This window comes from Pungitius pungitius, chromosome 10 (genome assembly GCF_949316345.1).
Source record: "Pungitius pungitius chromosome 10, fPunPun2.1, whole genome shotgun sequence".
NCBI classification, from domain to species: domain Eukaryota; kingdom Metazoa; phylum Chordata; class Actinopteri; order Perciformes; family Gasterosteidae; genus Pungitius; species Pungitius pungitius.
The window spans coordinates 9,872,869-9,884,963 of NC_084909.1; the positions used below are offsets into that span (position 1 = coordinate 9,872,869).

The 12,095-nt window shown below is 46.4% G+C and overlaps 1 protein-coding gene across 3 annotated transcripts in view; it reads left to right on the forward strand.

The window, feature by feature from the left end:
• Positions 1 to 987: 987 nt before the first annotated feature.
• epha3 (eph receptor A3) overlaps positions 988 to 12,095 on the forward strand; it is a 75,606-nt gene continuing 64,498 nt past the window's right edge. For all 3 annotated transcript variants that reach the window (XM_037488069.2, XM_062564798.1, XM_037488065.2), the window contains exons 1-2: positions 988 to 1,180; positions 8,268 to 8,332. In XM_037488069.2, coding sequence (XP_037343966.2) covers positions 1,087 to 1,180; positions 8,268 to 8,332 — 159 coding nt within the window. In that variant the 5' untranslated portion in view covers positions 988 to 1,086. The remainder of the gene's footprint in view (positions 1,181 to 8,267; positions 8,333 to 12,095) is intronic.

A 12,095-nucleotide genomic window follows, 5' to 3' on the forward strand; every position in this document is an offset into this window, starting at 1 on the left:
CCGTCCCGGAATCCTCCGCGAGATCCATTTCTGATCCCCATGAAGACATCCGGCGCTTTGCCTCAGCACGAGCTGGACCGGAGCCGCTGGGAGCATGCCTCATCGAGCCGTCCTCAGTGAAGAGAGCTCAACGGGAGAGACGGGAGTGCCATGACAGGCGCTCACAATCTGCACAGCTAGCCCTTGAGGGGGCTCTCGGCAGTTGGAGAGTGAAGCCGAGGAGAGGACAATTTCTGTATTTTCTCTATTTCTCTATTCTTTCAGCAGTGTTTAGAATAATTTCAGCTTTTTCTATTCTTTCAGCGATGTTTAGGATAATTTCAGCTTGTTTCATTTCTGTACTTCTGTACAAATAATTGCTTACATGCATTTATTGTTCAATTTAAAACAGTCTTTGTATAATCTGCATCATTTCTCTCTGACCAAGACAACTGGTTCTAATAGTTCCATGATATGGTTATATCACATTGAAGTCCCGGCCATTTTAGATTTTGGATCAAGAGTCGCAGGGTCCTGTTGGCTGGTGCCTTTTGGTAATATCGGTTTGCTCTGCAGTCTCAATGAAAACCAAGTCACTTATTGTGCAGGACTCAAAGTCACCGGCCAGTCATTTGACTTTGATGCTTTGAAAAAAGATATGATAATATAACAATACTATAATATAACAATAGAATATAATAAATGCTCACATTTCTTATGGTCAAACTACTCTCTGCATCTACCTTCCGGTTTGATAAACATTGCGTCATATGCCACGGGGACGGTGTCACGCTTTGCCTACTAATTCTCCTCTCTGCTCTTAACCTGAGAGACTCCTAATTCCGTGTTTGAACCCAGTCGCATGTGTAAAACACGCCGAGGAGGCGCAAAGGATCCAAAGTGACCTGTGGTGAACTTGAGCGCTGCGTATATCCTGAGTCTGTAGGACCCAGCGGAAAAGCGCTCCGACCGAAGGGAGACGGGGCGAGAGAGAGGGGGAGAGAGGGAGAGAGAGAGAGAGGGAGGGAGGGAGAACGCCGAGTGGAGAGGAGACGCTCTCAGATCAGTCAGTGGCTTCATGGAGTTATGTACCTCTGATCCGCCGCCATGGATTGCCATCCGCGATCACTCCTTCCCATTTTACCTCTTTTGTTGTCCTGCGTTGTTCCCGCGTTTACCGTCATCTACCCCCCGAATGAAGGTAAGTGAACTCCGCCCGCGGACGCCAGTGTCAATGTATGTGCGTGTGTGTATGTGTGTGTGTGCAAAAGCGTGCGCGGCGGTGCACATCGCGGAGCGGAGCTGCGCGCGCTCACCGCGGACTCGCTGCTGTCCAAATGGCCACAGAGGTAAACACCGACGGGAGGATCGAAAAGCGCGTGGAGGTGAGACCGGGGGCGCGGATGTTCTCCATTTAGACCATGAACTTAAAAGTAGACCCGACTCAAGGAGGACAGTGCAGCCTCACGCCGTACGACATCGCACACGGGTAGAGGGGAAGGGGGGGGGGGTAACAGTTATTTAAATGTCGATGGCGAGACGCGTTCCCAATGCGCCCATCGGAGAGTTGTTATGGGGCGAAGAGACGCGAGGAAACTCCGGTGACTGTCTTTCTTCCAGAGGTCCACGTTGATCGCCGGTTGTCAGTTTTGATCCAAAGCACAATTTGGGGTGGACCCCCCGCCCCCCCCACATAATCAGTGTCGCCGATGTGAAGGCAGCACATATAAGATGAGCTCGATCGCATTGTGCGTAAATATGCGGGCGTCTCTTTCCGTGGCTGTGACCTGGATTCACCGAAACGGCTCAGTAAAACTGCCTATTTTATAGAGCCACGTGATGCCTGCGTTCGGAATTCTCTCTCCATTAAACTCACGAAGCATTACGGTTTAATTGGAATTATTTCCAAGTTTTGGCCACTCTTTAGCGATAAAGAGCGTGTGCGGAAATGTTGAATATAAAGCCGACCATCCACTTTCAGAAGTCTCTTTTTCAAATAGGACTTTGTCTACTTATTCAGTCGCTTGAATTCACAGCTTGTTTCCTCTGTTTTTTCCCTAAAAAACAAACAAACAACCCGTTGGATAAATACGTATCAATGTTAAAGTGTATTTATTGCGGGGTCAAAGTAAAAATGGAAGCCACATGAGTTCTGTAAAGATTAAAAGTGGCCACAGGGAGGGGAAAATTCATTTGGATGAAGATTTAGGTCAAACTGTCTATTGGGACTAAACTCAAAATTATAGTTATTCCCTGTAAGAAACACCACTGTGATATAATGTTTCCCACTCACTGCTCATATCATATTCAGAACCGGCGCTTCGCACGAAGATACCCACGTGATTTAAAGTGTAACACAAATAAAGTAATTAATTGCATCGGACTGAGCCTGTAATGGGAGTAATATACTCTCTTCCGTAATTACGTGTTACAGCAGCATGTTCTGATCCTTTCCTACAGCTCCACAACTGTGACAAAGTAACTCAGTCCTGGGATGGAAAGTATCGGCCTCTAGTTCAGGAAAGCATTCCGTATCTGACAGAAACATTCAAAGGGGAAAGTTAACCGGGACAAATAGAGCCCAAATCGAACATCGATTGAGTTCTTTCCGATTAATTTGTTTTTTTTTATTTTTGTAACAAACCAATAACTAGCCCACTTACGTTTGTTTCTTATTCATATACAAATGATTCTTAAATGTGTGCATCACTTTGTGGGACAGTTAACCAAGAAGTTGTATCTGAAAATCTAAATGCGTCTTCTTAACGAAAGTGTTGGTTGTAGCTATCGGTTAATCACGCCACACCAAAAAGGTACCCAATTAATCGATTGTTTCGATCGTCCAGTGCGCCGCGTGTCCTGCAGTTATCTGCCCAGTTGTCACTTCTTAGAGATAATTATTTTTCGTTTATCTCATGCAATCGTGATTTGGAGATTTAGAAAACTGGATGAAACAAAAAAAAAGTAAATCAGCAAAAGGGAGCGTGACAAGGTCAACTAGTGAAGGCCTGCAGCAAGTCCGCCCGGAGAGAGATTGTACTTCCAATACATCTAAAACTCGTGATACACATGAAGTCAACACGGAGATGTACAGTAAATCGATTATGAGCTGCAGAGCTGACGGGCTTCATAGCAGCGCTGTGGGGAAAGAGAAACAAAAGAAAATACAATATACATGCGCTCTTTGTGCGTGTGCGTGTATCCGTGTACGGGTGCGTGTTTGCTTTTGCGATATAGAGAGAGGGAGGGAGGAAAGAACAGAGGGTTTAAAGTGTTTTTTAAAAAGAGAGAGAGAGCGAGGACACGCACGCACACAAAGAGAGAGAGAGAGAGAGAGAGCGAACCTCAAAGTGCGAAGTCTCGATACGTGAAACCAATCTGCCGGTCCAACTCACCTTTACCAGACGTAAATCAGCCAGAGAGTGTCAGTGTCGAGCTGCTGCGTCTCCATGTTGCACAGAAAGACCGAAACGGGACAGAACGGCCGCATAAGGAGTCCGAATGAAATGTTTATTAGGGCGTTGGTCGTCTCGATCTGGCTCCTCTTCGCAGCCTCTATCACACAAATATAATAATAATAATAATAATATACTAACAGCATCATGAAGTTCGAAACTCACAAACCGGCGCCGTGTTTGACACTAAAGTTCCATTGTCGGACAGCGTACAGGCCTTGGACCCCATTTGAGACCAGTTGACTGATCAACTGGTTTTGTCACCAACTGTGCCGGGAAGCGTCTGCAGCACTTTTAAACAATACTAATAGTGTATTGATATTAACGCAGTCATGGGGCTGACAACTGGCCAACCTTGGCCATTGTTTACATGAACGTGCCTTTTTATTTACATGAAGACAGCTGATTATGAAACAGCCCCCAGACTTCACAAAGATGGCCTCTCTGCGAACTTTCGATCAAATGGATGGTCATTAAAGGCTCAGTAAATTCGTAGAAATGTGTTTTGACCTCATATTACATCGATATCAGTCAATTAGCAAATGCATTAAATATTATTTTACCACTTGGAAGGCTCTATGTGACTGTTTGTTGGTTTATTGGGAATCCATTGATTATTACTGAATTAAGAAGTAAAGAAAAACATATTTTCAAGCAAGACGAACCTCTTCTTTGTACTGAATTAGGAGAAACCTAAACGCGTTTTATTATTTCCCTCCCCATGTATAAAGAAACCAGAGGTCTAGTTCTATTGCGAGTTATTCTCCGTCCCATCTCATCCTTCGTGTGTCCACTGCTTTTAAGAACGGACTTTCAGGTCCTCATTGGTCGTGTATAAAGGAAAAAGTTGAGCCTAAGTCCCGGAGAATATAATTTGTTCCGCAGATTCATTGAAACTTTGCCTGGAAATGCGATTTTGTTAAAAAAAAAAAATTATATATATGTCTATTTTTTGTGTCAATCTTAAATCGAAAAAAGAATAATAATAATAAAAAGTTGGTTGCCCCACGGTGGTGCAGCATGTCCCCCCCGTTTACGTGGGGGAGACGTTAGCCCGCTGCAGGGCGTCGGGAGGCCGCGGGTATTTTTAGCCGGCCGGAGGGAGGCTCGGCCCGCAGAGCCCGGCGCGGAGGTCCCGCTGGGACAGACGGTCCGTCTGTGAGCGATGGCACCTTTCACAGGTGCTGCGCATGTGCTCACACGTGCCCCTTCTTTGAATGCAAACGCAATTATCTACATTATTATCTAGTTCCCATGTGTGCATTGAGCAAACCTTGAGCTGTAGATGGAGGGTGCCAGTTTTAGACTTCAGATTGACCACAAAAAAAAACAAAAAAAAAAGATATTTGGGTTTTTATGTATTTGTTAGTGTTGGTTTGCTCAGGTGTAAAGAGAAATGAGATCATACGTCATGTGTGCAGAGATGTTCTATCCCTTTAAGTGAGAATTTCAGCCTACATGCTTCTGTATACAGAAGACATACGTACAAGGCAGATGGTTTATGAAAGAACCGAAAGAAAGACAGACAGAAAGAACGAAAGAAAGAAAGAGAAATGGGGGCAGAGGGGCTGCAGCAGCAGCAGCAGCAACATCAGACAGAGCGACTGTGCACTTGAATAATTCATAATGGGAGGTGAACACTTCACCCTTTAACACAGACACGAGTCGCCCCGCTCTGCCTGCACTGCGGCCTGCCAACCTCCACATGCACGGTGCAACGAAGCTGCTCCCAGCGAGACGCTAGATGCTACACAAACAACCCCCCCCCCCACCACCACCACCACCACGTTCCTCTCTAGTCCGAGTGGAGGTGACGCAGTCCAGATGGCGGGAACTTGCTTTTACCGATCGGGCCATGTGTTGATCCTACACTGACTGACGGCTCCTTCTTCCGCTCGTCTGCGGCACTTCAAGTGTGTGTCTGCATGCAGAGCAGGTCTTCCACATCAGCTGTTAGATGATGAGAACGTGGACATGAAAATGGGTCCTTTTCCCAAATGTTTCACGTAAATATTTCAGCATAGGCGTCGCCCGAGCGATAGTTGGTCACCAGCGAGTCAAATGAAGAAGAAGAAGAAGAAGAGAATTGGGTTCACCGGGTTTTGATGACACAGCAGCGCGCCCCTTCACGCATTCCCATCCCCATTTTTTTCTATGAAACCATAGCAGGAGGCTCTGTCTGCGCGCGGCAGAGATTATTCTCCAACTTTGGTTGGTGTTTGATGGCGGCCCGGAGCTTTATGTATTGATTCACCTGTTTCTACCTCTGCGATGATTCGCTCCCTCCCCAGACAGGCTGGCTCAGTCCTGCTATTAATACTCCTAGTTCCCGTTCAGAGGCGCTCCCTGATGGGGCAGGGGCTACATGCTTGGCTGACGCTAGCTTGCTAACCGACCGCGCTTGTGTGTGTGTGTGTGTGTGGGTGAGAGTGAGAAAGACTCTTTGTGCACGCGCTCTTATTTTGTGCCTCTCTTGAGTACTTGTGTGCAGGAAAAACGGTGTTTTTAGTGAGCATCTGAAAGACTGCATGCGCACTGCATTCATTATGCTTCAGGCCACATTTCAAAATGTCTAGTTCCTCGGATGAAGTGCACACCTTGCTGCGGTTTGGTCCTTTTTTTTGTTTAGCTGAGTAGACTTGTGGTGTTTTTGCATGCATTTTGTGTTTGTGTAGCTGTGTGCGTGTGTGCACGCGCGGATGATGATTTCCTCAGCCAAGTCCAGCTGGAGTTTTTTTTTTTTTTTTCCCTCCACCGATATGAGAGCCGTCTAATTTTCTGCTATCAAATTCCCCCGCTTGGCCCAATTTGAGTGGTAGGCTCGGCTCGTTGAGAAATGTAAATTGGAAGCAATGGCCCCGGTTGCTGAGCTGCTATTATCTGACATGAACAGATAGCTTCATTAGCCTCTAATAGGAACGTGTCTACTGCCACTCAGCTGGATGAGTGGCCTGGCACGCCTGCAGCTCAGGTGAGCCTCAATTCAGTATTTTCAAATCCAGAATTTCCCTCCACTTTCCCTTTCACTCTCTTTATCATGGCACGCCGGCTGATAGTTATCAGACCCGCCTGAAGGAAAATCATGATATCCATCTCAATCTTTATTCTCGTGTGAAACAACAGTCATTTTACAGGACCGGGCAAAAAAAAGAAAAAAAACACTTTTCTCTGCATATTGAGTTCTGCTCGTGTTTTAAAGTAGTTTTCCCACAATGCCACGGCAGTCCTTCGCTGACCCTTCGCCGGAGACGTGTTCCCCCGTCCTCACCGAGGTGTTGAATGGGAGAGTGCAGGGAGATTGTATTCCTCATGTTTTTCACAGCGAATAGAGCTGCAGCTGCAGGGCCCGACTGCGCCGCGGCTGCTTCGCGTAGTCGTGTGTGTGTGTGTGTGTGTGTGTGCGCGCCACTCACTCGGGTGAGTGTGTGTGTGTCTTGGTGCGTCCGAGTAGGCCCTCTTACGTGTGTGTTGAGCTGTGGACTGATTGGCTCTCTTGATGAGGAGTTTCAGGTTCAAACTTAAAAGAGGAGACCATCAGAAGAACGGATCTTTTTTTTTTGTTCCACCATCTGTCCGAAGCTGATTATTCGTCCTGCACTTTCTCATGCAGGTCGCCAAGTGTGCATGTTATTAATCACAGCGACGTCCATTTTTCATCTTTGTTTGGGATGTCGACATTTTGGGAAGCAGACAATCAGTATTGTTACTATTAAACTTATTTCCCTCTGTTTTATTGCTGCTATTGAAATAGTTATTACGCTATCTAATTTGAAGTGGATGTATTTAGCTATCGTGGCTTGACGGACCCAAACAGAAGTTCTAAGTGGGGAATCCGTGGAGCACAAGGCGGCCTGCACATTCCCCCCCCCCCCCTCCGTATGTCATGGTGCATACTGACAGTTGTGCTCGATGACAATAACTCACACCACAGCCATGTGAACATACTAAGAATAGTACGGCCAGAGGGGCACATTTCTGCGTCGGAGTAGATTTCGGGCCACATAAAGGGCCGGTGGGTAGAATCTGTGAGCAGCACGTTTGCAGTGTGAACTGATTTGGTCCGAGGAGGTGTGGAATAGGAGGGCCGTTAGTCCACCGCCATGTCACGACACCGAGCACCACGAGCACGCTGCTTTGGGGACCATGATGTTCACCCTATGAAACACCAATGGAGCTCCCTGTCTAATTTCTCCTGATTCTTCTGTGGGACACGTATTTTTCTCTCAGTTGGTGTTTTGATATGAATTCATTTTTTATCTTAAAAAGAATATTACAAAAGACAAGAAGATGAAGTAGTAGGGTAGTATTTCGTCTTCACAGACGCAAATTGCCTTTCTGAACACCCCCCCCCCCCCGAAACTGGAGATTACATCTGAATTTAGACGTGATGTGGTTGTGCTTCCAATCATCATGGGTCTGGGCGTAACAAGAACGGAGGTTAAGAGTCAACACCGTGAGATTCCTTGTTGGTTTTTCTTGGAATGTTGGCACTGTTTGAGTCAAATATCTCTTCAGGATATCGGTGTTGTCGCCAGTTTTTTTTTTTTTTTTTTTTTCCCGGGCCAACTTCTGCTTTGATCCTTTACAACGGCGAGACCAGAGAGCCAACCGACTCTCTCGGTTGGTCAGCGTAGGATGTGTGTAGCATGTTTGTGTGGTCGTGTATATGTGTGTGTGTGTGTGTGTGTGTGTGGCAGCTGAGTAAATAAAGTCATGATCATCGCTGGAGGTTGGCGATCCCTCCTGTGGGATTAGATGAAGGCTAATTGGGGCTAACAAGGAGTCGACACTCACATGTTCTCTTTGTTTTCCCTTTTCTCTTTCTCCCCACAGTCAACCTCTTAGACTCTAAAGCAAGCCAAGGGGAGTTAGGATGGATTTCCTACCCGTCGCATGGGGTGAGTATCCTTTATCTTCTACATCCACCCACATCATGTCTCCATATGCGTACATTTGGGGGGCGGGGGGGCAAATGAACTGGCTGTTGGATTCAACCCCACACCACATGAAATCAGGATTTCCATCTCCTGTGGTTCTCTCCCTATGCCATGTTGACCCAATGAGCCAAGTGCAGATTAACCCACTTCACTTTAGACGTTTTTTTTGTCCGTTCTTGGTCTCCCGGGTTAAAGGTTAAGCATTCGGAGCTTGCCATATGGTCAAGATGCTTAAGGGAAAATGCACTGCGCGGGTGTTTGTGTATTTGAGTGTGCATGTGTTTAAAGAGAGATTAAGGCATTAAAGGATTTTAGGTTGTGGACAATAAAGCATCCACACAAGATAGCCGATGAGCCCCCTTTTTTAGTAAATATTACATCGGCACCATTTTACTGCTGCTGCATGTTAACATTGTAATTCCATTGTTAATATTCCACTTGTTAATCCATTTGTTCTCGATTGAAAATAAGCACCATCCCGTTTGTCACACATGCTACAATACTAGTCCCATAACACACATTCTTCAAGTCTGTGACTCTTATGCCATCATAAAAATACAAAAAGAGAATTCTCAAATTTCCTGATCAAAGCACTCACGTCCGCATTTCGGCTTTGGTGTCACTTTCCATCCATGTGCATTGCACAAATATACATATAACACTCATATTTAAAAGTTATTTTTGCTGAAATGGTGTGATCTTTTTCCACAAAAACAAAACAATCTGATCAGATCTGGAAACGTTCCAGCGTTCAGTGCCATTCTTTTGGGGAAGAAAAAAAAATCTCAACAGCTTCATCTATCAGCCTCCCTCCACCAGAGTCCCTCCAGTGGGCTCCCGCTCAGTGTTTATTTGCGTAGCTAGTTAGACAACTGTGCCTCAGGGCTGGCCCTCACCTACAAACATACACACACACACAGACACACTCTTTTTTTCTTTATTAAGTGTTAAAATTGCTCCTTGGCAGTGGCTTACGGTAATCCAGTCATTTGTTCCGTGGAGCTGCCAGACCTCGTTTCCCTCGGCCACATACTCCGCTGGCACCGCCGAACCCTGCGTTTTCTTCACGAGGGCGAACCACAAACAAAGGAATTGCCCCGAAAGGAAAAGTCGCTCAATGCAATGACAATACAGGCTGAGGGCCGACTGCGTGACCTCGTCGTGATTGATGTTGTGCAATAATAATAAGCTGCGAGAGTGTAGGAAAATGCGATATCGGAGACTTGATCCGGCTCGGAGGGCTGGAATGCGTGACGGAGGGTGTGCGGCGAGCTCTGCTTTACCTCACGTCATTTGCCTTTGAAAGAATTCCGAAGAGAAGACGTGGTTATATAGTTCATAAAAATGCCGCAGGATTTGAAGCCAATGTCATTCAAAAAGAGGACGATTCCGCAGAGGGAAACGCGGGGATGGGAGACACAGAGGCGTTCAAAGGGAATACAGGAATGAAAGAGAGAGCAGAGGAGTGACGGGAGGACCAACAAGGATGAAAGAGAAGGACACGGAGAGAGAGACAGAGAGAGAGAGAGAGAGAGAGAGAGATATTGCTGATGATCAAGTCCTCAAGGTGAATCATCTGTAATTACTCACGTCATCCACTGACTGCGCTCTGATAAGCAGCCTGCCCTGGGAGACTGCTGTTCACAAATGATTTCTCATAATGTGGCAGTGGCACTGAGCACCCTCAAAAACACACACACACACACACACACACACAAACACTCACGTTGATGGAGAGGCCATGGCTATTGGCCTACTGAGACACGCCGTGGTTTGGTCAGAACAAATTAAGAGCTTAGCCTTATAGGATGTTCACTCCGGAGCCACCGGCTAGACTGACAAGTGCATGTTGTGTGTGTGCGTGTGTGTGTGTGTGTGTGTGTGTGTGTGTGTGTGTGTGAAGTGCGTCTGATTCAGATATACTGCTATCTGTCTGGGAGGCAGGCTGATTGCTGAGCATTGTCCAGGGGGCTTAGCCCTTCATAAGACTAAAGAGTGTTAAAGATTACATTCTTGTGTGCTTTGAAAGCATTCTTCAGCAACAAACCAACACCCCAGACACTGGCTGTGCATACAAAATAGAAATAATGGGCTCGCTCAAAGTAAAGTCCATTTTTCATATAGGAGCCAGCAGGGGATACAACAACGTTGCTGTTTATGTCTTGTTTTGTCTTCAAAAAGAAGCGCAAGCTTTGCTCAGCTGGTTTTGAAGTTTGAAGTGAAGGTTTGAATATTTGAATTGATTTAAAGAGCTAATAAGTTGAATAAAGCTTTCAAAGCCAGTATTTCAATCAAATCAAATCTGAACAAATCTTATTTCACATATTACATTTTTATGCCCGAACAACAAACAAGGTTGCTCATGGGAAAATCAGCATCTGATTAATTAAACAATAAAAAGAAGGAAAAACCTGGAAGCTGCATGGACAGTGGAATGTTTTTACATATTTAGGCTCATTCCCCACAGCGCTGTGTAACTGCTTAAAAAGCCAACAATGGGGTTGACTGAGCTTTTGTGCCCAAATCAAGATGATTGACATCTATAGAAGAAAGCCAACCGAGTGTCAGCTCTCTGCATATGCTGTCAGGAATAATGAAAAAATAATTGAACTCACACAGACTCGTTCACATCTCACGTTCCAATTCTCCGGCCCGAAAGAGGAGGGGTGGGGGGGGGTGGGGGTGCATGCGTGGTACGACGCCAGAGCTTTTTCCGACTAGGTTCACCCCTTCAGCAGCTCGATTTTTTATTTATTTTCCCCCCGACATACTGCCGTTTTAACTTCTTTAGTCACCCAAGGGCACTTAAGCCCCCGCCGCCTCCCCTACTACCACCAGCCTGACCAGCATAACCCCCTCCCCCCCCCCCCCCCCCCCACCCCGAAAACAGAGAGAGAACAGAGGAAAGCCCGACGGAGATTAGCAGTGAGAGCAAGGCCTCAGAGAGGATGAGGAAGCATAGCTTTGTGGTTACTTTCTTTCCATCCAGCTGATGAAAAATCCTCTGACCGACATTAAGTTAACAGCTGGACAACATATTCAAAACGGTATCAAATCCACGCTTTAACATTCCCCCAATCAAGAAGGCGCTGATTTTAAACATCAGCTTGCTTAAAAAGCATGACAAACTGACCGCGGGTCACATCTGCCAATGTAACAATTGAAGCCCACAGTATCAACCGATTGCAGATGTGACTCACTGGTAAAGGATTGAAAATCCAATATTTTCCAGGATCCCCAAAGCAATTGTTTCGGGGATTAAACAGGAAGAAGTGTGTATGCATATTAGTGTGTATTTAGGTTTCCCCCTGGACCAGCTGATGAAATGTCCTCTGACTGATACGCTGCAGTTGTTGTGTCTATGACCCCCGCTGACCTCTACGGAGCCCGAGAGCTCTGCACTTGTTGCGTTGCTCCACTTTTTTACGACCTCACACTCTGCAGCTGTAGCGGCAGTACGGGGGACAGTCGGGGGACACACATGCACCTGAACCCTGCCCCTTCCAACGTCGGATGGAGCCTTCTCGTCTCGGTAGAAATGCACTGTTACCGCTATAGTGGTCCATTAACTCCCATTGAGCTGCCTCTCTTTGAAGTGGGTGCGCTGACCGGGGGGTGGGGGGGTGGGGGGGGGGGGACTGTGAGACGTGCCTGTTGCCGTAGCTGTAATGTCAAGAGCGGATCGGGTTACCACACTCCCTTTTTTACTGTTCCTAAAGCCGCC